We start from the raw sequence: 21,950 nt of genomic DNA, 5'->3' as shown, positions 1-21,950 counted from the left end.
TCATATTCTCTATATCTTTCTGCCACGTCAAATAAGTAAATGACACAATGGAAAAAACCTAAAACAAGTAGTCCTATTTCAAACCACATTTACTTACTAGTAAAATTTCTTTGTTATGACACTTTCTCCAGTTTATAGGACCTCTCTCATATTCTATCTTGTCATATCTAAACTCATAGTCATGTATGTCCTCTAACCATCTCATGACACTTTCCAAACCACTTTTATCGGATGTAAAGTAAAAGCATGGATGGTTATGTAAAACGTCTAAAGTTTCTAAAGAGTCTCTCAAAGTCCAGTCTACTTGGTATTGAAAATCCCATGTGTTATAGAACGGCGGGTCCACTATAAAGAAAACATTTTCCTTGTCTTTATATTTTTCATACAACTCTGTCCAATGACATCTCACAAACTCTATACCCTCAATATATTTTTCTATGTCCTCTTTGAAAACATTTGTATAGTTAAGATATAAAACTTTTGACATAAGTGTTTCAATGTCATGAACTCTTATAGAACCACTATATAATAGTCTAGCAGATATACTATCCCAGTCTATATATTCTGCTTTTTTCAAAACCTCTCTCACAATATTTTTGTTATCTAATGGTATACGTTCCATCTTACCTATAGGTATCTTTTCTTTTAACTCTTTCAATATATTGTTTGTGTCTGGTATATGTTTGAGACGGTCCATATAGTTGTCGAAGTCATTGCATATAATCTTTGAGTCTGGGAATATTGTATGACATAAATGGGATATATAGAAACTTCCACCGAACAAATCTACAAATGTTAGACCATTCGGTAGTTTCTTAAGTTCTCTCAATATAATATCTTTACATTTACTCTTATTTCCAAAGAAGGGTAACGGTGGTTTTGTAAAATTCATTTTATATATATAATAAAAATGTTTTTTCCTGAAAAAGTGACAGAAAAGTGACAAAGTCTTTACGATGAAATCTTGACAAAGTCTTTACGATGAAATTCATGAAAATTCAAGAGGTGAGAAAAGAGGTGAAAAAACAGGTGAAATCTCACCTCTTCACCTAAAATATATTTTTATTGAATTCTGTATAATATTCTGAGTAATATGACAGATGTTTATATAACACTTTCTCCGGTTTATAGGACCTCTCTCATATTCTATCTTGTCATATCAAAACTCATAGTCATGTTTGTCCTCTAAGACTTCATTTATACTAAACATCTTCAGGGCTAGAAGGCACGAAGTGCCTGGAAGCCCCACTTCCTTTTTTTTTTTTTTTTTTTTTTTTTTTAGTGAATCTTTCATTCATGAAAATAATTATTTCTAATTTCTTTTATTCTCTCGTATATACTAGATTTGAAGAATTCAGAACATTTCCCATAATCTCCTAAATGTTTTCTTATCCCTAACGTGTGCCAGTTATTATATGAAACTGAATAAACTTTATCTTTACACCTTTCATCACTTCCAATATATTTATATCTCAGTTTTGATTTAGCATTTTCATATTCATTAGCGTTTAATAATTCACAGTCTTCCTTTTTAAATTGATGTTTAAGATATTCAGGATTTAATACTCTACGTTTATATGCTCCTAACTTAGTTCTAAAGGTTTTTCTACAAAATTTAGGAATTCCATCCTCTTTAATGTCATCAATGATTTCCATTTCATTATTTTCAATTTCTTCTTCTCGTTTATGAGGTCTTTGATTATGACTCCATTGATTCCATGAAATTAAATATTCTTTATCATTATATTTATACCTCATTAGCTTATTTTGGCTTTCATATTCATTTAATAATTCACAATCTTCATTTTTAAATTGAAGTTTAACCCATTCAGGATTTAAACAATGTTTAATTAATCGCGGAATATCTGACATCATCTATATATAGCTTCTTTTATAAAAGATAAAAAAATAAATTATTTTAAAATTAATGTTAATTTTTTTAATGATTTATAAATAAATATATTTTAATGCATCGTCTATATATAGATGTAACAAAAAAAGTCACTAAACCCGTCATATCCTACTACTATTGGAAAATTTCCATAAAGTTAAATTGAAAGTCGTCTTACAAAATATTTACTCATACCTAATACTTAATATTTTTAATAAAAGATCTTTTTGTTAAGGGTGGCTTCCGACCAAATTGTCACTTTTTAGCCCAAGTGAGAAAATTTCGTAATTTATAACCAAGTTTTTTAAAATCTATATTTAATAAAGATTCTATTTTTCTTATTAAATTTCAAAAATGAGGGGGTTCGGAATCGTCCACAAATTGCCGAAAGGGTTTTTGCCAGTTTTGAATCCGCTTATTTTTATCGACCAAAATTATAATAAATATAATTTTCGATAAGTATTCTACCCAAATGATTCTTCAAAAAATTATTTTTCGGATTTTATTCCGTAAAAAAACGTTACAGAAAACGCCTATAAAATTTCGAATTTTCCCTAAAAAATTCAGTGCAGGTCGATTTAAGAGATTTTTCAAAAATAATCATATCAGTAGATAGGGTATAATATAGAGAAGCTTTATGAATAACTTAAAATCCGGGAAACTCAATATTCAACGAGAAAAACGCTTAACGAATCTCACTTTTGGTGTAAACATCACAAAAAATTGAGAGGGCTTTCTGGTCGGAAGCCTCCCTTAAAAAAACCGTCATAAGACGTCTTTAACAAAAAGAATCAACAATGACCAGTTATGTTAATTATTTTAGTTCACCAACACCATACGTTAATGAAGGCCTTCCTAATGAATTTGTTCGGAAGCTTCAAAGCGGTGAACTAACAGAAGAAGAATCTTTTAACTTTTTATTTGAATACATAAGTAATGTAATACAAACGATCCCTTCCTTTAAAAACATATATCCTAGTGTTATCAAGTCATCTAAAGAGATATTACAGAGTAAATTTCCACATTTCAATACATTAACACCTTTACATGCAATTGACGTCGAAACGTCAGAAGTCAAAGATCAGATACCCACAGACAATGATACTCTAAAAGAATTCATAGAAAATCTCGATGAAAAATATATTTTTGATTTTATTACAAAGATTCAAGACATGGACATAAGCTATGAGAAAGTTTTTCCTTATCTTATTAGGAAATGCAATGATTCGAACTACATACTCAATAAATTAGTCCTAATTAAACTACTTCTTCAGAAAAATATTGATTTCCAGATCGATGACAGGCAGTTTAATGCATTTACTTACTCTGAGAATCAGATAAACAGCGTATTAGATATCATTGATAACAAAGAAATCAATGATGTACTTCAATTATTATTAAAAGATAGAAAATCATGTCATATTACGGATTTCAATGAAAACAGAGATTACATATTGTTGTTATTCAATAATGAGCTCATGATTTTCGATGTCAGAGAGAATTATCTCGAGAGAAAAGAAAAATCAATTGATTTGAGAGAGAAAATTGGTGAACAGATTGTTGAAGCTTATGTATATGATGATGAACTACATTTCATATCTATTTCAAGCCCTTTTTACTTTTCAACAAAAGATTTTAATATTTTTGAGAGGAAACCGCTTGATAACGTGGTCTACAATAAAAATGATACATTAAGAGTTCACGATGACAAGTTATTTGTCATTTCTTATGACAAAATAACTTCATATAAAATCCAATCTGACAGAAGCTATGATTCCACCACCCAGTATTATTACTTTGATGATTCTTTCGTCATCAACAATGCTGTCCATAGAATCTGCTTCAGCAATGGAAAATTATTCCACTTTTCCTACCAAAAACTGACACCTGGCAGATTTTCGACACTTCTTCCGCCAATGTTTGTGTCTCCCTCGTACACTGGTGCTTCTTTGATTACTTTGAAGATAATTCAAGAAATGAATTCTTCAATTCAAGCGATACTCGAGAACAAAGGCAGCAGATCCAATATAGTTTCCAATCCAGAACAAGTCATTGAGTTTTCTCTCAATCTTTACAGAGAAATTGTTCAAAATTTAAATTTCGATGAAAAAGATCGAGACCAAATCACCACATTCTACAGAGTTTTCCTTCTTAGACTGATTGTATTATGTATGAGACAGATATTGGCAAAAGGAGAGAAGATAAACCAAAATACAAAAGATACTTTTGTGAATTACATCAAAAGATTCACAAGAGTCAATGAGTTGTTGCAAATAATTGTTACATTGATACCAAATTCACTATATAACAAGTCAATGAACGATTTCATCAACTCAAAATTGATATCAAATTCAGATGACTCTGTAAAAGAGATGATTTTGAAATTCCCGCATTCCATCTTCTTTGATCTCAAAGATTTCCTCAAAACAAAGGACCTCCAATTCAAAACTGATTGGTTATTGAAATCATTATCTGCATTTTACTATTTTCTCAATGATGAATCACTCGATGAAGAGCTTTGTCCATTCTTAGACACAGTCAAAGTGATTCTCATCGAAATGCAAAAGAACAAAGACTATAATTCCAAATTTGCTGAAATAACAAGTTTATTTTTGATGATTCTTTCTGTTTCGAAGTATAAAGACAATGTTGCAAGACATATTGTTGAAATTTTCTCAGAAAATGGATGTAATTTGTTGGAATTAATACTAAATCACAAAGAATTCAAAGATTTCAGAAAATTAGATAGAAATCTATCAACAAATGAAGTAAATGAGATCACAGAAACCATTAGTTTCCCTTTGTTTTTGATTCCTCAACAGAATGTGAATTATTCAACAAAAATTGTTTCAAATTTCCAAAAATTTGATGTTGAAAAATTTTCAATTTCGGATCCTGACAGATTCAATGTTTTTCTCAATGAAAAGAAGTTATCGAATGAAGTTAAAGGCCCTAACATTGATATCAAAGTCATAGGAAACAATTCTTTTGGACATTTGCAGATATCTTCAACGAAAGTTGTTCAAGATCAAAAACAAAGTAATTCGATAATTTTAATTTTGATTTCTTGTATACTCACGAAATCAATAAACATGTGTTTCGCAAATGAAGTTGATCCATTTTATGAATTGGCTACACTAGAAAACCGCAAACCTGATGCTATTTTCAATCAAATGCTTGATTTGGAAGAATATGAATTGAACATTTTTGACGATAAATTGTTTGAATTCAGAAAAAGATTTGTTCATTATTTTGCACCAACACTGTATAAGAAATTTAATGAAAGAGCTGTTAATGAATTGTTTTATTTATATATGAAGATATTCTGGATTTCTGGTTTCGCTGATTTGATTATAGAAGATTTTGAATGTTTTCAAAAGAAAAAAGAAAATGGAAATAAAAATCAAATCGTTGAAGTCTTGAAATCGACAAAGCCTTTGTTGTCATTAGTTTATCAAGTTTGTCAGAACAGAGATAAAGACTTTGTAGCTGAATTAGCAAATATAAATGAAAATGCTAAAGAATTCACTACAAAACAACCACCAAAGAAACACAACAAAGAAATTGTAAAAATGGCAGTTGATTACATCAAATCAAATCAACAAAACCTTAGTTCAATTAAAAGTGATTCATGTGAAATCATCACAATAAAACTGGATACAAAGACAGCAACAGAACAAATCTTGGATTTACTAAGTGCAAGATATAATTCTTTGGCAAGAACTTTTGCAATTGATTTGGATTTCGGGAAAGATTTAGATTTAGATGATTTCTTTGATATATTAATGGATTCTGATGATCAAATGCAGAAATTAATTGCTTTGAAGTTTTTAAATGATAGAACTAAAAAACAACTCCAAAAAATCTCAAATAATTTCATTTCCCAAAATTCAAAAATTCTTAAAAATATAGGAATTGTTGCAATGTCAACTTTCGACAAAAAACAAGCTTTACAAGTTTTATCTGAACTAACAAAACCTGAGAAACAAAAAGATCTTTCTTTCGTTGACCAATTAAAGTTCATTTATAATTCTGCTGTTGAAATTGACCAAAAAGTGACAGATGAAGTGTCAAAATATGTTGACAAAATTAGGTCTGATCCGAAATTAATACAAAATTGTATTGATTCTATCAATGATTTGGATAGTACTTCTTTGGGAGCAATGATTTGTTTGGGAGCAGAAATTTTTGACACGGCAGTTACCAGTTTTTGTAAAGTTAACAATGATATCATTCAAATTTCGAAGTTGAATCAAAGACAGAATTACAAACCGTCTTTCAGAATTGATAAACCGAAATTTGACATTTCCGATCAACTTTTGAATGGTTTACAAACAATTACAAACAAAATGGATTTGCTAACAAATGAACCACTTTCTCTTCTCCAAAATATGATTATCTGTTCATTTATTTCTTATATTGATAGTTCAGGAAAAAGACAGAATGATATCAGACAAAAAATCCAAAATTTGTACAGAAATGTTGTAGATATTAACTCAGCGAAAGATGTAACGATGGCTCCAGACGAAATGTTCAGAAAGATAAGAGAAATGAAGAGGTTACTGAATGTCAAATCATCAGTAGTCAAATTTATTCCAATAAATATAAGTTTGGCATCGAGAACAAATAAATCATCTGTTTTCTCAATATTCCCAACACTTATACAGCCAAACAAAGCGTTTAAGTTCGTTTTGAAACCGAAAAATACATTGAAATACATTGGTTTGATTGATATAAATTACAATGTTTGTTTCTTGTCTGTTTTCAACAAATACATTTTCCTCAAAAACAAATACTTTAAATTCATTGGAGATTCTTTCAATTTCACTTTGTCTTTCAACAAATCGAAAGCGTATTTCAATGACGTTGAAGTGCAAACAGATTTGTTTGATCCTTGTTTCGTGTTCCATTTAACTGTCGCTGATGATAACTCTGTAAATTACCAAATTGTTGATTTCAATCAAACAAAATTTGTCAAACCGAAACTGTTCGACCACAACTTCGATTTGTCAGTTTTGTTCCCTAAAAAATGTTTGGGAATGAATGTAAAAATCGACGGTTATGACAATGCATTCATTTCTGACATAAAAAGTGACAATTTATATGAAGTCACTGCCAGTTCAAATTCCAAGATTGATATTCTCAATTTGAGCTGCTACAAGTTGATGCCACAAGACACAGATTTGGAAGATATCCTCACAAGAAGTTCATTTGCAACAAAAATTGGTTTCAACGCTGAAGAAAACAGAAATCAATTTATTGATTTGGCAAAAAGTGCTTCATTAAGTTTACTTAAGCCTATTGTTTCCAAGAATCTCTCTGATGTACTTGTTCCTCAACTCATTAGATTAGATTTGAACACAGACATCAATTCCCAAGAAGTTAAAGAACTGGTTAAAATTTTCCAGCCGAAAATTAACGAAGTTACTGAAAAAATCAACAACAAATTGAGAGAAAATGAACAAAATCCAAACATTAGGAATGAATCAGACTACAGAAGGCTCATGAATAATCCAAACAACTCTATACAATTGGCTTATTACAATTGGTGGAGGATTTTCGACAGAAATCATTCAACAATCATCAAATATTTCTTGAATTTCAAGAAATCAAGTGATTATTTGTTGAAACACTATTTAACACATTATAATTTCGAGAATGTTAATTATATTGACTTCTTGAATTTCTTTGAAAGATCTTTCTTTAATAATCAACAAAACTTAACTTTAGTTAATCTCGAAATTCGTCAAAAAATTGTTGATGACGTCGAAAAACTACTTAATGAAAGAAGTGACATTTTCTTCAATGTTCAAAACCATTCTTTGCTTATAAAGAACATTTGTGAACAAGAGTTTACTAAAATGCTTCAACACAAGGAATCAATTACTTCTAATAGTTTCAAAGCTATATTTTTATATTCAAACATCAAACAAAGCAAAATGAGAAATATCCAACAAAACTTTGTCTCAGTTTATCCTTGTGAAGTTTTGTCTACAAACGGCAGTGAATTCCTTTTGCAGCCAAATCAGCAAAGAAACGATGTTAGCCTGTTCTCTTATTCATTCAACAAAAACAATGTTTCAGATGAATGGAAACAGTTTAAACAAATACAAGACTTGAAGCCATTGTATCAAACAATTGCAGAATCAAGAGTTTATCATGTTCCTTTGCAAAATTGCAATTTTAACTCAATAAGTATTTATTTGATTGATGTTTTATTCGCTCATCCTGGCTTCGAAATTCCTTCATGGACAATTCAAATTAACGAGAAAATAAATGCAGTTTTTAATTCATTCCGTTATCCATGTGTACCAAATCCACAATACGATACTGGAGAAACATGGCCTATAATAGAGTACAATCAAATTGTTCCACAAACTCCTGAGCAATGTTTTATTTATTCATTCATGAAAATAAGAAGTCAATACAAAACAATGTGTTCAAAAAATAGATTCTACACTTGTGTTTGTTGGGATTTATCCAAAGGATATAACATTGTTGATGCTGGTGGTCCATTTAGAGAATCATTGACATCAATGGTTGAAGAATTGATGGATATTAGATTTAGATTCTTTATTCCACCTCCTGATTCTTTAATTTGCGAAAGAGATTCGAAAGTTCCATCAATAACACAAAGTCCAGAATTATCAGTTGCTATTGGTGCTGCAATTGCTGCTTGCGCAATAACTAATAACCCAAGAAATTGGTTATTACCTGAATTCTTATGGGATTTTCTTGTTGATAATACTGGAAGAAATTTACATACATTTGTTGATTGTACTGATCCAAATTACTTCAACAGTTTAGCAGCCGTTTGCGCTAGAATTAAAGAAGGATTTGATTTGGTTTTCTATCCAAATGCAAGGAATGGATTATGCGGATATATTCTCAAAGTTATGGCTATGGGATATCAAGTCGACGTTGATAAATTTGCTGATATGTTAGTATGCGAAGATAAGGAATTACTCGTTTGTTTCAGACATGCATTTGGCTTGATGACAACTCAAGAGTTGTTGACTATTTTCAGATTCTTCACTGGAACAAATAGACTTCCTAATTCAGATAAAAAGTATAAAATTATTCTTGTTCAAGCAAATGAAACAAATGAAAATAATTTTCCACTCATTTGGGCATTTACTTGCACATGTGAAGCAAATGTTGCCAGATTTAGAAATCCTGCAATTTTGAAAGCAAAATTATTGAAGAGTGCAGAATACTGTCAAAATATTGAAGATTAATTTTGTAAAAAATATTTATTTTATATTAATATAGTATTAATATTTTATTTTTAGCAATACATATATCAAACTAATGTCATATGTGATGAAATGCAGATTTCATATTAAATATAAATCATTTTTAAATATATTTACAATTATTGATATGCTGCACGAAAATTATATATATAGGACTTGCATTTGCCAAACAACCAACTGAAAAACTCCAATTCAAACGAATATGGATATTTTCGTCAAAGCTACGACTATTGCTTCAGAGTATAGGTTTGTACTACCCGAAATAGTTCTATAATTTTGATAAATTTTTCCATTGGAAAAGATAGTCGTATCAATTTTAATCAAACCAATATTTTAATGTGATAACAAATCTTGAAACCAAGATAACTTGCACTTGGTAATGCAAAATACAAAGAAAATGAAAGGACTCGAAAATTATGCCCAACAAATATCCAAAAAATTTTTCTTTTGAGAAGACAAAAATTTTTTGACAGTGGCCTTAAAAATTTATGGTATCACGCTGCAAGTATCAGAACTCCTCTGAGATTGGTGCTTATGCCCGTATTACAAACTCATATGCTCTTCTTCCATTCTCCACTTCTGAAAACTTTTTCTCAGTTTTCGAATCCAAACTTGCTGAGCATATTCCATGCTTCCATGCTACAATTGCAGGAACATCAATTGTTGGCCGTCTTTGCGCAGGTAACGCTAATGGCCTTATTGTTCCACAAATGACAACAGATCAAGAACTTCAACAATTGAGAGATTGCCTCCCAGACAAGGTTGTTGTACAGCGTGTTGACGAGCGTCTTTCTGCTCTCGGAAACGTTATTTCTTGCAACGATCACGTTGCCATTGTCCACCCAGATCTCGATAAGGAAACAATCGAAATCGTTGGTGATGTTCTTGGCGTAGAAGTCTTCCCAGGCCTTATTGCCAAGGAATCTCTTGTCGGAACATACTGTGTTTTCACAAACCGTGGTGGTGTTGTTACAACAAAAGTTACAGTTCAGGAACTTGAAGAACTTGCTGGCCAGCTCGGTGTTGAGCTTACAGCTGCTACAGTCAACCGTGGTTCCCCACTCATTGGAGCAGGCCTTTGCGTTAATGATTGGTCATTGTTCTGCGGCTGGGAAACAACAGCTCTTGAAATTGCCAACCTTACACGTATCTTCAAGATTGAAGATAATACTAATGCTGCAAACGAAGGTGTCAATATCGATGAATCCCTTGTTGACATGATCTTATAAGCATAGTATTCTACATAAAATTTTTAGAAATACCATACACGTATAAATAGAAAACATTATTTATTGAATAAAATTATTATTTAGAATTTTTTTCTTTAAATTAACTGTTTCAAGATGTATCATAAATATTATTCAATAAACACCTTCAATGCATTAGTTTAGAGAATAGAATAACTTTGAATTCAAAGATTCAAATTACATCTCTTATATTTACAATGAACATTACAGTAGGAATGATCTATATGGATTTTTATGATTATTTATAGGAAGTAAAGTTTTCAAAATTCTTTTTTACATGAAATTTGAATTAAAAATCGTACAACATTAACATACAAGCTATGACAATGAGATGATTTTGATAATAAAGTTTATTACATATGAAATACTAATAGTAGAGTGTTTGAAATAAGAATATTTAAAAAAAATTCAATATTTTAATATGTATTCAATCTGTTTTAGATGGCAAGAATAAACAAAAGTCAAGTTTTACTATATATATCAAGAAAAAATACAAATTAACAATAAATTTAGTTGGTTGAAGATCCTTCAGTTTCTTCGTCAGATCTATCATCGTCATCGCTTACATCATAGTCAGAATCCGTTGTATCCGAATCTTGCAAGAGCGCACAAGGGTCATCTCCAGTTAATCCGGTGCATGGAGTTGGAGGAGCAGCTTTAATGCTATCAAAGATCTGCCTGGTGATAGACTGCACGTATTCGGGAGAGTTCTGGTTCTCCATGTTCGATGGTTGCAAGTGGAGGTGGTAATCTGGTCCGTAATAACCGAGATAATCGTTGTAAGGTAAGTCATCGTCAATTTCTTGGTCAAGGAGGACAGCTGTTTCGTATGCCCAGCATCTGGCAACGTTTCTGACCGTATAACCGCCACCTCCTGTGACAAGAAGTGGAATTCCGAAAGATTTGACATAGCGAACGCATTCGCCATGTCCACGGATAGTAAGATTGAAGGCTCCGAGTCGATCGCCTCTTAGAGAGTCGGCGCCGCATTGTAATAAAATTGCTTGTGGTCGATACCATTCAATGGCTGTTCCAATGACATCCTTGAAGAGGACATCAAATGCTATGTCTGTAATGCCATCGTGGAGAGGTACGTTGATCGCGTAATGCTTTCCGCGGCCAATTCCAATATCTGTAACTGCGCCAGTTCCTGGGAAATACTCACCATATTTATGGAATGAGACTGTAAGGCAACGATCTGTAGTATAAAAGGCTTCTTCGACGCCATCTCCATGATGAATATCGATATCAATATACATAACACGCTGATAACGTTCTAAAAGCTTTAGGAGGCCTAAAACACAATCAGCTACGTAGCAGAAACCACTTGCTTCGGATTTCTTGGCATGGTGGAGGCCGCCAGCCCAATTAATTGCGATATCTGCTTTGCCATCATTAAGAATTTCAGCACCATTGATGGATCCACCAGCTGAGATAGAACAGAACTCAAACAAGCCTGCAAACACAGGTGAATCTTCTCCTACGTTAAATTTTTCCATGACTCCTGATAATGTTTTCGTATTTTGCGGTGAAATCATTTGAAGGAATTGAATATACTCGTCTGTATGAAAACGTGTCATATCTGTTGCTGTGGCACGGCGTGGTTTGAGAACATGCATGTGAGGGAACAAATCATAGGCCAAGATGAGATTGTGAGCCATTCTTATTCTATGTGGTTTCATAGGATGTGTTGGTGAGTAAAGATAGTCGCCAACTTCATCATCATAAAGATAGTAGACTCGCTTTTTTCCACTCATTAATGCCTAGTTGATTGGGATTATTTTCCCTTCAATTTCTGAATTATCTCAAATTTTGTCATTCTTTTTGAATTAATGATTTCGTATTCATTAGTTCATATAAATTTTCAAAAATTAATTCATTTTATAGGAGATATCATTGCGAATTAAACTCATTTTCATGTTTTAAATCTCCGTAACATACCCCATCTCCAGAAAACTGAGAGGGTATCACAGATGAAGATCAGTTTAGACATGAAATTTGAGAAAATTTGGTAATCTCAAGTATTTTCTTGAGTTTAATCGTTTCATGACATGTCAAGCTTTTAGACAGAATTAAGTAGCACAGGCACATATTATTTTCAATGAAAGAATGTTCTATTCGCATGTCAAAGAATGTCCAATTAGTAGAATTGTTAGCATTTCAAGTACACCATCAAAGAGTATGATCTTGGGACTGTCGATATGGATAAAGTACAGAAAAGTTATCAGAACATGAACAGCTAATCTAAACAACAATGAAATTCATATAAAAAAATGTACTAATGATAAAGAAAATTTTAGAAAATAATTAAACTATAGAATACTCTTTTTTATTTGCTGCCAATCTTGTAAGCAGCAGCTTTGAAAGAGAGTGGCTTGAACTCGTAACCCTGGCCTGTGTAGAACTTTGAAGAGAACTCGACCCACATGAGACGAATTGCGTGAAGGAGGGAAGAGAAACACTCCATACCAAGCAAAATTACGACAGTTCCGACAGCAAAAGCAGCCCAGCCACAGAAGAAAAGAGCTGGATTGTACTGTTTGAGTGTCAAAATGAAGATCTGTTCGTACAAAACGTGAGAAAGCTGAGAGTGAGCGAGAGAAAGAGCCCAGAGACGAAGATAAGAAGCTGTGTGTGAAAGCATTGAAAGGCAGAACTCAATGACATCGATGAGGTTCATAACGAAGATTTCCATGACTCCGCCGTGTGCTTTTCCTTTGTGGCAGACAATTTCGACAATTGGCTTAGCGAACAAAAGAACTGGGATTGTAATGATGAAAATAAGAGCAATGACATTCTGTACAGTTTTCTGGTGTGGGTAAAGGTAAGATTCAGATCCTTTGTCGATTTTATCACCGGCGCTGAGAAGCATTCCGATCAAAACCTGGATGAGGTTGACACCATCTTCGCCAGGAGTATGGTGGGAGCACCATTTGAAGATAATGAGGAAGACCATGTAACCGAAAAATGAGAACATGTAAAGCATCTGTGGGAGCCATGAGAGGCAGAGTTCGAGCCAGTCACGGCGGTGGTAATGCTTGATGAATTGGAGAACCATACCAAAGGCCATTTGGCAAAATCCCATAATGATGGCAAGTTTCATCTTAAGGGAGTTTGTAAATGTAAGTTCGTTATCTTTGAACATCCAAACTGGGTCGACACCGAATGGATAGACCTTGTTTGGCTTCTGTGTCCATACTTTCTTTCCTTCCTTCGTTCCTTCGACGTAAGATGAGCCGAAGAAGTCGATTGGAAGACCGAAGCATTCGTTGTATACAAATCCACAGTAGAAAGCGCAAATTGACATGAAGAACAAGAACCATCTGAAATTAAGAATCATGTCGTTGGTTTCGCCACCAGCGGCACGAAGCTTTGGTGAAATTAAAAGAAGAGAAATGGCAATGATGAGGTAAAGAAGAGAATGTCCCATATCTCCGAACATAATACCGAAAAGGAATGGATACATGCAGTAGAAAGCACCGCCATTGACTTCGTTGTGGCAGGCAACACCGTATGAATCGTTGAAGAGCTGGAAAGCGTAAGTAAATGAATTGGTTTCGACATATGTTGGAGGAGTCTCTGTAACTGAATCGAATTCGACTGTTGTGTGGATAGCGCAGCCAGAAATCTCTTGGGCTTGATCAACAAGTGGTTGGATTTCTGCGACACGGCGTTTAGCGATCCAGCCTTTGTAGATAGCGCGATCTTCAATGGTCTTGAAGTCGGCAAAGTCGAGGTACTGGTAGATTTGCTTCTCGCGGATGTAGAAGAGGCGATTGAACCAATATGTTTGTTGTTGTTGAAGAAGGAAGTTCTTGTTATCGCCATAAGATTGTCTAAGGACACTCTTGCTTTCGTAGATCTGATTTGTCAACTCGTTCTCGAGCTTGTCGAGATTTGAATCTTCAGCAGGGAATTCAAAGACTTCTGCGCCATATGACTGTGCAATGTTCATGAGCTTTCTGAGGATTGATTCTGTTGGGAACCAGATTGTGAAGAAAGACTTCTGGTCATCAAATGTGGAAATATCGGAAGAAGAGAAAACGTTGCCTCTTGAAATACGGTAGAATGTGTAGAGGAGTCTGCGGAGCTTCGATGAATCGATAACACCGGTGATTGAGAAGAGAAAGCTTGATCCGCCAATAAGTTCCATTTCGAAGGCAGAAGATCTCTCACCATCGGATTCTCCACCCTGGATTGCATTTCTCCTTTCCTGAAGAAGTGGTCTGTAGAAGCGGAGGGCGGCTAATGTGTGTTCAGCTGTCTGTAATTGAGCTTCGAGGTGTTGTGTGCGTGTGATACGCTCATGGAGGGATGTATCAGCTTCAATGATCTGCTGGCGAAGCTCGTTCTCTGAGATGTCCCTGTTTTGTGCCTGTTCATTGAAGGAGGCCAATGTGATTGGAGGTGGCAAAAGATCATATTGCTCCAATTGGTTACCAATAAAATTGAGACATCTTTCTGCTTCTTCGCAGTGGATGTAGCTCTCTGTGTAACGCTTGTTTACTGAGTCATTGCCTGTATTTTCGTCAATCAGGTGAATCAAGTCTTTTTCAGCAAGCAATCTAATTGTAGCACCTGCACTTTCGTACGGCACGACCAATTGGATGTGCTGCATTTCTTCGGGGAAGAAAACAGACGACTCCTTAGTCATTTTTTTGAAATTCAGAAAAATCGATGGTAGAACGGCGGTTTGGATAATAAAAATTATTGGTTAAAAATTGATGCTTATAAGTAGTATAATAAAATATTTAAAAGCATTCAAAGTTGCGGATAACCGAAATAAGAAATTTGACACGTGGCAAGAATTATCTAATTTTGACATGTAAAGTTTGATATTTTTCATTTTCTAAAAAAATGTCTATGTCTGAGCCTCGACGTCAAGCTTGCATGAAAATCACACGCAAGCTGATGAAATATCCCTGCGCTCGTTTGTTTTTACATCCTGTTGATACTACAGGATTAACAGATTACAATGATGTAATCAAATCTCCACAAGACCTTACTTCGATTTATAATAGATTACTTAATAAAGAATACCCAACCATCGAATCATGGGAACATGATATGGTTTTGCTATGGTATAACTGTGAAAAATACAATGGTCACGATTCTGTGCCATTTCTTGTTGCTCAATGCTTAAATGAGCGATACAAAACGCTACGTGAGAAATATTTGGTATATGATTTCATGCTTTGGAAAACTCAAGTTCAAAAATTGGAGAAACAATTAGATTTATTACTTTCTGATCCCCCGGCTGTAACCAAAAATTATTTCCCTACATTAAACATAGGTCGCCAAAAGAACACTACATTCAGAGAGGCCGAATATCAAAGTTTATTTAGATCAATTTCAAAATTAACTTCACCTGCGGACACTCTATTCTTCGTTAATACATTCTACAAAAATGAGCCACAAATCCCTGCTCATGAAGATCCATTATCTGTAGATTTAAGATCTTTAACTTATGATTCCTTAATAGAGCTTAGAAAGTATACTAAGAAGCGATGCCAAGAAATGGGTATCAAGTATGAATAATAAAATGTGTTTTATTTTGTATATTAAATTTAATCTTCTATCTTTCTTTAAAGAACCATGTACATCCGATGCTATTATCCGAAGAAATGAATAATATCAAAAAATATGTTTTAGTTCATCAATGTGCTGGAGTTTCTGTTACTCCAAATTTCATAACTATAAAATAATTGCCTCAAATAAAACCCACAGAGTTTTAATATGATTGTAATCCTATCTTCGGCATGCCTAATGTATAAAGCATCGTAGAAATTCTGAATGTCTAAAGTATCTATTGTAACTTTTTTTAATGTCTGATAAAAGCGTTATTCCAATTCAATATGATGAATTTATGGATAATTTTAAGGAATGCATTGATTCATTTAATGCATTATATCAGCTAAAAACGAACAATGAAGAAGAAATACGCTCAATTTATAAATTGATCAAAATAAATTTGCTTGAATCAAAGATCTACCTTCCTCAATTCATCATACAAAGTATTTCAACAATATCTATCTATAATAACCGCTATATGAAAGCGTATTTACAAATAGTCAAACAGATATTTGATGATTATCATCCAGAATGCATCAAAGAAGTTAAACCTATATTCAACTATCTATTCTACAAAGAATATGGAATATTTTTAGAAGAACTCGATCAAAATGATTTTCAAAGATATGAAAAAAATAATTACACATCAAATATTCATCAAGAAAACACTATTTACAGTGCTATTATGGAAAATAATAAAGTATCACTTGTATCATTTACAGAAAGAGAAGGTTTTGATAAATATCAAAGACTTAAAAATGAATTATACCCTGATTCAGATTCTTCATTTTCATTGCTTGAAATTTGTTGTTATTATGGATCTGTTGATTGTTTCAAGTTTTTAAAGTCGCAATTTAAATTATCAATAACTCAAAAATGTCTTCGATTTTCATTTTTATCTGGAAATCAAGAAATCATGAATAAGTGTTTGAAACACCATAAACCAGATAATACATGTATGCAAAATGCTATTATTAAGCACAACATTGATTTTGTTACATTCTTAAGCGATGAATATAAGATCAACATTAATCTGGAATATTGTGGAATGTATAATAATCTTCTTGCATTTTTTGTATATTTAGATCAAACTCGTTCAGTTGACAAGTGTTTTGCTTGTTCAACATTGTTTAATAATGAAAAACTATGCACATTTTTGATTTCACATGGTGCAAATATAAATACTAAAGACAAAAATGGATGCACAGCTCTTCATTTCGCAACATTATACAATTGCACAAAAATGTTAGAATTTCTTATATTGCATGGTGCAGATATAAATGCTAAAAATGAATCTGGATGCACAATTCTTCATTTCGCTGCAGAATTAGATAAGAAAGATATTGCAGAAATACTTATTTCATACGGCGCTGACATTAATGCTAAAAATGAGCATGGACGTACCCCTCTTCATTTCGCAGCCCAATATAATCAAAAAGAAATAGCAGAAATTCTTATTTTGCATGATGCTGATATATCTGCTAGAGATAAAGACGGAAGGACCGCTCTTTCAATCGCATATTTAAAGAAATCTAAAGAAGTCGCGCAATTTCTTAATTCGTATACAAAGTGAATGCAATACTTGTCTATATTTATCTGGATTAAAATATTGCTTTTTCATAAAATTGCTAAAATTTTTGTGCACATACAAGATTTATATGAAAAACGAAGAGAATGTTATAATTTAATTTTCGTTTCAACAGAAATTCTCATATATGATAAACCACATGTCATTCATTAGCTATCAAAAATTCGAAACCAATCATTTGATACGAACACAAGCATTTTATCATATACCAAATAACGATTGTGAGCTAAATTATCTAAGACAAATTTTGAAAACTTATGCCGTCCAACTAACGAATTGAGAAACTGTTTATTCATTTGATAATAGTATTAAGAACATCGGGATCGTTTTTTGCATAGCTTTTTTTTTCAATTGCTCAATTTTTAAATTTTGATATTCAGTTACGACCACAAACTCTTACAAGATGCAGCTTTATCTGCTTTATCCTGTGCATTTATCAAAAGATGTTCTTATTTCAAAAATGAAATTTTAAATTTAAGGATAATATCAATGTTTATATATAAAATATGTTTACAAAGTATGAATTAGTTTAAACTGACAAAGAAAAACTAATCTGGTTTCAAATCTCTGAATTTCAATGTTGATTGCGAACGCAAATTATTAGTGTTTCTTCTGTATTCAGCATAAGGGAATTCAAAATCAAGATTTCACATGAAAAATAACCATAACTTACAATTTGATCTAAGCATGGTCATGGAATTCTGATAGTGACAGTAAATTTTGTCTTTGCTTTTTGCTACCGGAATTTATTTCAAGTTCAATCATATGCATTTGTAAAGACAATCGGTATGACTTTATCGTTCAATTTTAGGATCCTAAATTCCTGATGTATACTATTCATATATTAATTTATAAAAAATTGATGGGCAGCAAATTGAAAGAAATTCTTAAATCTTGTAGTATTCAAATTTCGGCCAATTTCCTCTAAAAAAAGATTCCCGATAGAAAGTTATCATTTCACTTTTCGTATGGAAGGCTCTTTCGAAATAACTTTCTATCTGAAGTGCGAGAAGGGTGGTAGTAGTATACCATATATCATTGGCGACCATCCTGCACTTGGAAATAACGTATTAAAAGAAGCAATTCCTTTAACACAAATAAATGGACCATACAATTACTCTGTTAAGATAGAATTGGAGGAGCCATTAACAGAACCAATAACATACCGTTATTTCTTCAAGACACAGTTCGGAGCAATTCTTAAAGAAACAATTCCACTTCGTACATTACCTCTTTTTGAAACAGATGCTCACATCTACGACACATTTAATGTTACCAATTCTCTAAATGGTGTCCTTATCCGCCTTCGAACACGTGTTTTCACTCATTACGGACAAGAACTTTATGTCTCAGGCAATATCCCAGAGCTTGGAGAATGGAAGTCCGAGAACGCTGTTCCTCTCTTCTTTGAAGGCAATCTTGACTACTGGTCAACAACTTTCATGATTCCATTGTCATCCAAGCCAAGAACAATTGAATACAAGTACATTGTCTCAAGAACAGGTGGTGTTGATCACTGGGAACCAGAAGAAAACCACAAGCTCGAAATCGGTGCTACTCCTTCCCCAACAATTATCGAAATTGCCGATACATATCGTTGGAAGGATTCAGTCATGGACGCATTCACTCGTGCAACCTTCAAAGAGGTTCTTAATCGTCGCACTAACACTACAATGCCAGCGCCTATCGAGCCAGAGCTTGTTCGTCCAACATATGTGAAGACATATTTCCAAGTCAACTGTCCATACGTTCGTAGTACACAATCCGTTGTTGTCGTTGGCTCCATTCCAGAACTTGGTGAATGGAATCCATTACACGGCTTAAAACTCGACGACGGCAAGTTCCCAATCTGGGCAAACTCTATTGACTTGAAGGCCACATCATTCCCATTCGATTACAAGTACGTCCTTTCTAATAATGACGGAACATTTATTTGGGAAGAGCCAATGAACAGAGAATGCGTTGGACCAACAGCTACTCAGTATGATAACTCAACACCAATGACATACTTCATCAACGAGTGGTTCGCATGTCCAAATAAAGAATTATTCAAAGGACTCGGAGTTTACGTTCCAATCTTCTCTCTCAGGACACAACAATCACAAGGTATTGGTTCCTACACAGATATCAAGAAACTCGTCGATATTTGCAACACAATGGGCGCATCTTTGATCCAATTACTTCCAATCAACGATACAACGGACAAAGGAGAATGGGCAGACTCATATCCATACAAACAAGTCTCATGTTTCGCATTACATCCTGTTTACATCGACTTACTTGCAATTCTCGACAAATTACCAAGCGACATCTACAATGACTTGATGTACAGGAAAGGGGAACTCGAGAGATTACCATCTGTTGACTATCCAGCAGTTTATTCCTTCAAGATGAACATTCTTAGTAGAATCTTCAAATTAGTTAAAGAAGATTTCAAAGAATCCAAAGAATTCGAAGCATTTTTGAAGAAGAATGGAACATGGTTAAAACCATATGCTTTGTTCTGTTATCTCAGAGATCAATACCATACAATGGAGTTCAGGAAATGGCCAAAATATTCCAAAGTAACTCCAGAAGAAATCGAAGATCTCTGTGATGAAGAAATCAATGATTTATTGTTCATTTATTGGATGCAATACATTGCTGACAAACAATTCAAGGAATCATATGATTACGCAACAAATCACAAAGTTGCATTGAAAGGAGATCTTCCAATTGGTGTCAACATCAATTCCGTTGAATGCTGGGCATTTCCATCATTATTCAGATTGACAATGTGTGCAGGAGCTCCTCCAGATGATTTCTCAAGCGATGGACAGAACTGGGGCTTCCCAACATACAACTGGGAAGAGATGGAGAAGGATGGATTCGCATGGTGGCGTGCGAGATTACAGAGAATGGCTGAATTGTATCATACATTGAGAGTTGATCATATCTTAGGTTTCTTCAGAATCTGGGAAATTCCTAGAGAAACATGTGTCAGAGGTTTATTGGGACATTTCTTCCCAAGTAATCCATTGACAAGACAGGAATTGATACAGATGGGATTATGGGATATCGAAAGATATACTAAACCATACATAAGAGGAAAACATTTAATGGAGAAATTCCCTAACAATTATTTCGAAATCGCTCAGAAATATTTAATCGCAAGAAATATTTCTAAAGATAATGATACTTACAATTTCAAGCCTGAATATAACAACGAAAAGAAGATTTACAACGCTGTAATGAATGAGCCATTAAATGATTGGCAAAAGAAGGAATTACTTCAGAAGTTGTTTGAATTACTTGGAAATGTTTTGTTGATTGAAGATCCAGAAAGACCAGATACTTATCACGTGAGAACAGAAGTAAAGAAGGAATCTGTTGAAACAACACCAGATGGACCAATCATCCATTGGAGTACATCATGGTTGGAATTACCTGGTGACCAGAGACAGAGATTCGAAGAACTTTATATCGATTACACAGACAGAAGACAAACAAATCTCTGGGTTGCTAAAGCTGATGCAAAACTTGGTGTTCTTAAAGATTCTACAAATATGTTGATTTGCGGTGAAGATTTAGGTCAAATCACTGCAGGAATCATAAGATCTATTGAAGAACACGCTTTACTTTCTCTTAGAGTACAGAGAATGTCTAAAGATCCTGCTTATGATTTCGATGATTACAACAGATTCGCTTATCTTTCTGTCGCTTGCCCATCAACACACGACACTTCTTCGTTGAGAGGATGGTGGGAAGAGAACTCATCTATCAGACAGAAGTTCTGGTACAATGTATTGATGAGACACGATTCATGCCCAGAGAGATTAAGTACTTACTTCCAGGAAATGATTCTCAGACAGAATCTTTGGTCAAATTCAATGTGGGCAATTTTCTTGCTCCAGGATTTGACAGGAATCAACGAAAGTTTGAGAAGACAGTCTCCTGAAGAAGAAAGAATCAACATCCCTGCTGATCCAAACCACAAGTGGAGATACAGATATCCTTACTCCCTTGAAGAACTCAACGACCACAAGGAGTTCATGGCACAGATGAGAGGCTTAGTTGAGGCTTCTCACAGAATATAAGTTATTATATTTTTATTTTTTTCCTATCCCAAAAAAAATTGAATTTTTTTATTTTTATTGATGTCTTATGATAAAAAGTATCGCTTTTTTTAAACTCTATTTCTATTAATTTTGGTTTTAAACGGATAAAATTAATTCCTTGTGAAATTTTCAATATGGTTTTGAATACTAGAGTATCCCAGTGGGAATCTTTTAGTACTTAAATGTGAAGAAGTCCGATATCAAATTTGCTTAACTAGTAAAATGTCATAAATATTTGAAACGATCTTATCAATGCTACACAAAGAAATTTTTTTCGGCATTTTCACATTTTAGATCTCA

General features: G+C 33.3%; 8 protein-coding genes across 8 annotated transcripts, besides 1 other annotated feature; 6 read left to right on the top strand and 2 right to left on the bottom strand.

Moving 5' to 3' along the window:
* Window positions 1-2,125: 2,125 nt before the first annotated feature.
* Window positions 2,126-2,644: a mobile genetic element.
* Window positions 2,645-2,688: 44 nt separating this feature from the next.
* TVAGG3_0221830 (uncharacterized protein) lies at window positions 2,689-4,663 on the top strand (the record flags this gene model as incomplete). Its single annotated transcript, XM_001310379.2, has 1 exon — window positions 2,689-4,663. A coding segment is annotated over one exon (1,975 nt), but the record flags the coding sequence as incomplete, so codon positions are not given.
* A 320-nt stretch (window positions 4,664-4,983) lies between these two features.
* On the top strand, window positions 4,984-9,129 carry TVAGG3_0221820 (ubiquitin protein ligase protein; the record flags this gene model as incomplete). The annotated part of the gene is made up of 1 exon (XM_001310378.1): window positions 4,984-9,129. One exon carries the CDS (start codon window positions 4,984-4,986, stop codon window positions 9,127-9,129), a length of 4,146 nt encoding a protein of 1,381 aa, XP_001310379.1.
* A 215-nt stretch (window positions 9,130-9,344) lies between these two features.
* On the top strand, window positions 9,345-10,646 carry TVAGG3_0221810 (mature ribosome assembly; the record flags this gene model as incomplete). Its single annotated transcript, XM_001310377.1, has 1 exon — window positions 9,636-10,376. One exon carries the CDS (start codon window positions 9,636-9,638, stop codon window positions 10,374-10,376), a length of 741 nt encoding a protein of 246 aa, XP_001310378.1.
* A 182-nt stretch (window positions 10,647-10,828) lies between these two features.
* On the bottom strand, window positions 10,829-12,237 carry TVAGG3_0221800 (histone deacetylase class I, eukaryotic type family; the record flags this gene model as incomplete). Its single annotated transcript, XM_001310376.1, has 1 exon — window positions 10,904-12,151. The coding sequence occupies one exon, from the start codon at window positions 12,149-12,151 to the stop codon at window positions 10,904-10,906; it is 1,248 nt and encodes a 415-aa protein (XP_001310377.1).
* A 435-nt stretch (window positions 12,238-12,672) lies between these two features.
* Window positions 12,673-15,152, bottom strand: TVAGG3_0221790 (V-type proton ATPase subunit A family; the record flags this gene model as incomplete). Its single annotated transcript, XM_001310375.1, has 1 exon — window positions 12,724-15,048. One exon carries the CDS (start codon window positions 15,046-15,048, stop codon window positions 12,724-12,726), a length of 2,325 nt encoding a protein of 774 aa, XP_001310376.1.
* Window positions 15,153-15,251: 99 nt separating this feature from the next.
* TVAGG3_0221780 (bromodomain family) lies at window positions 15,252-15,932 on the top strand (the record flags this gene model as incomplete). The annotated part of the gene is made up of 1 exon (XM_001310374.1): window positions 15,252-15,932. One exon carries the CDS (start codon window positions 15,252-15,254, stop codon window positions 15,930-15,932), a length of 681 nt encoding a protein of 226 aa, XP_001310375.1.
* Window positions 15,933-16,218: 286 nt separating this feature from the next.
* Window positions 16,219-17,538, top strand: TVAGG3_0221770 (proteasome regulatory particle assembly; the record flags this gene model as incomplete). Its single annotated transcript, XM_001310373.1, has 1 exon — window positions 16,219-17,538. The coding sequence occupies one exon, from the start codon at window positions 16,219-16,221 to the stop codon at window positions 17,536-17,538; it is 1,320 nt and encodes a 439-aa protein (XP_001310374.1).
* Window positions 17,539-18,482: 944 nt separating this feature from the next.
* Window positions 18,483-21,776, top strand: TVAGG3_0221760 (heteropolysaccharide binding; the record flags this gene model as incomplete). Its single annotated transcript, XM_001310372.2, has 1 exon — window positions 18,522-21,629. One exon carries the CDS (start codon window positions 18,522-18,524, stop codon window positions 21,627-21,629), a length of 3,108 nt encoding a protein of 1,035 aa, XP_001310373.1.
* Between the last annotated feature and the right edge of the window lie 174 nt (window positions 21,777-21,950).

Source organism: Trichomonas vaginalis, chromosome IV (assembly GCF_026262505.1).
Source record: "Trichomonas vaginalis G3 chromosome IV, whole genome shotgun sequence".
NCBI classification, from domain to species: Eukaryota; Parabasalia; order Trichomonadida; family Trichomonadidae; genus Trichomonas; species Trichomonas vaginalis.
This window is presented reverse-complemented; position numbering and strand designations above follow the sequence as displayed.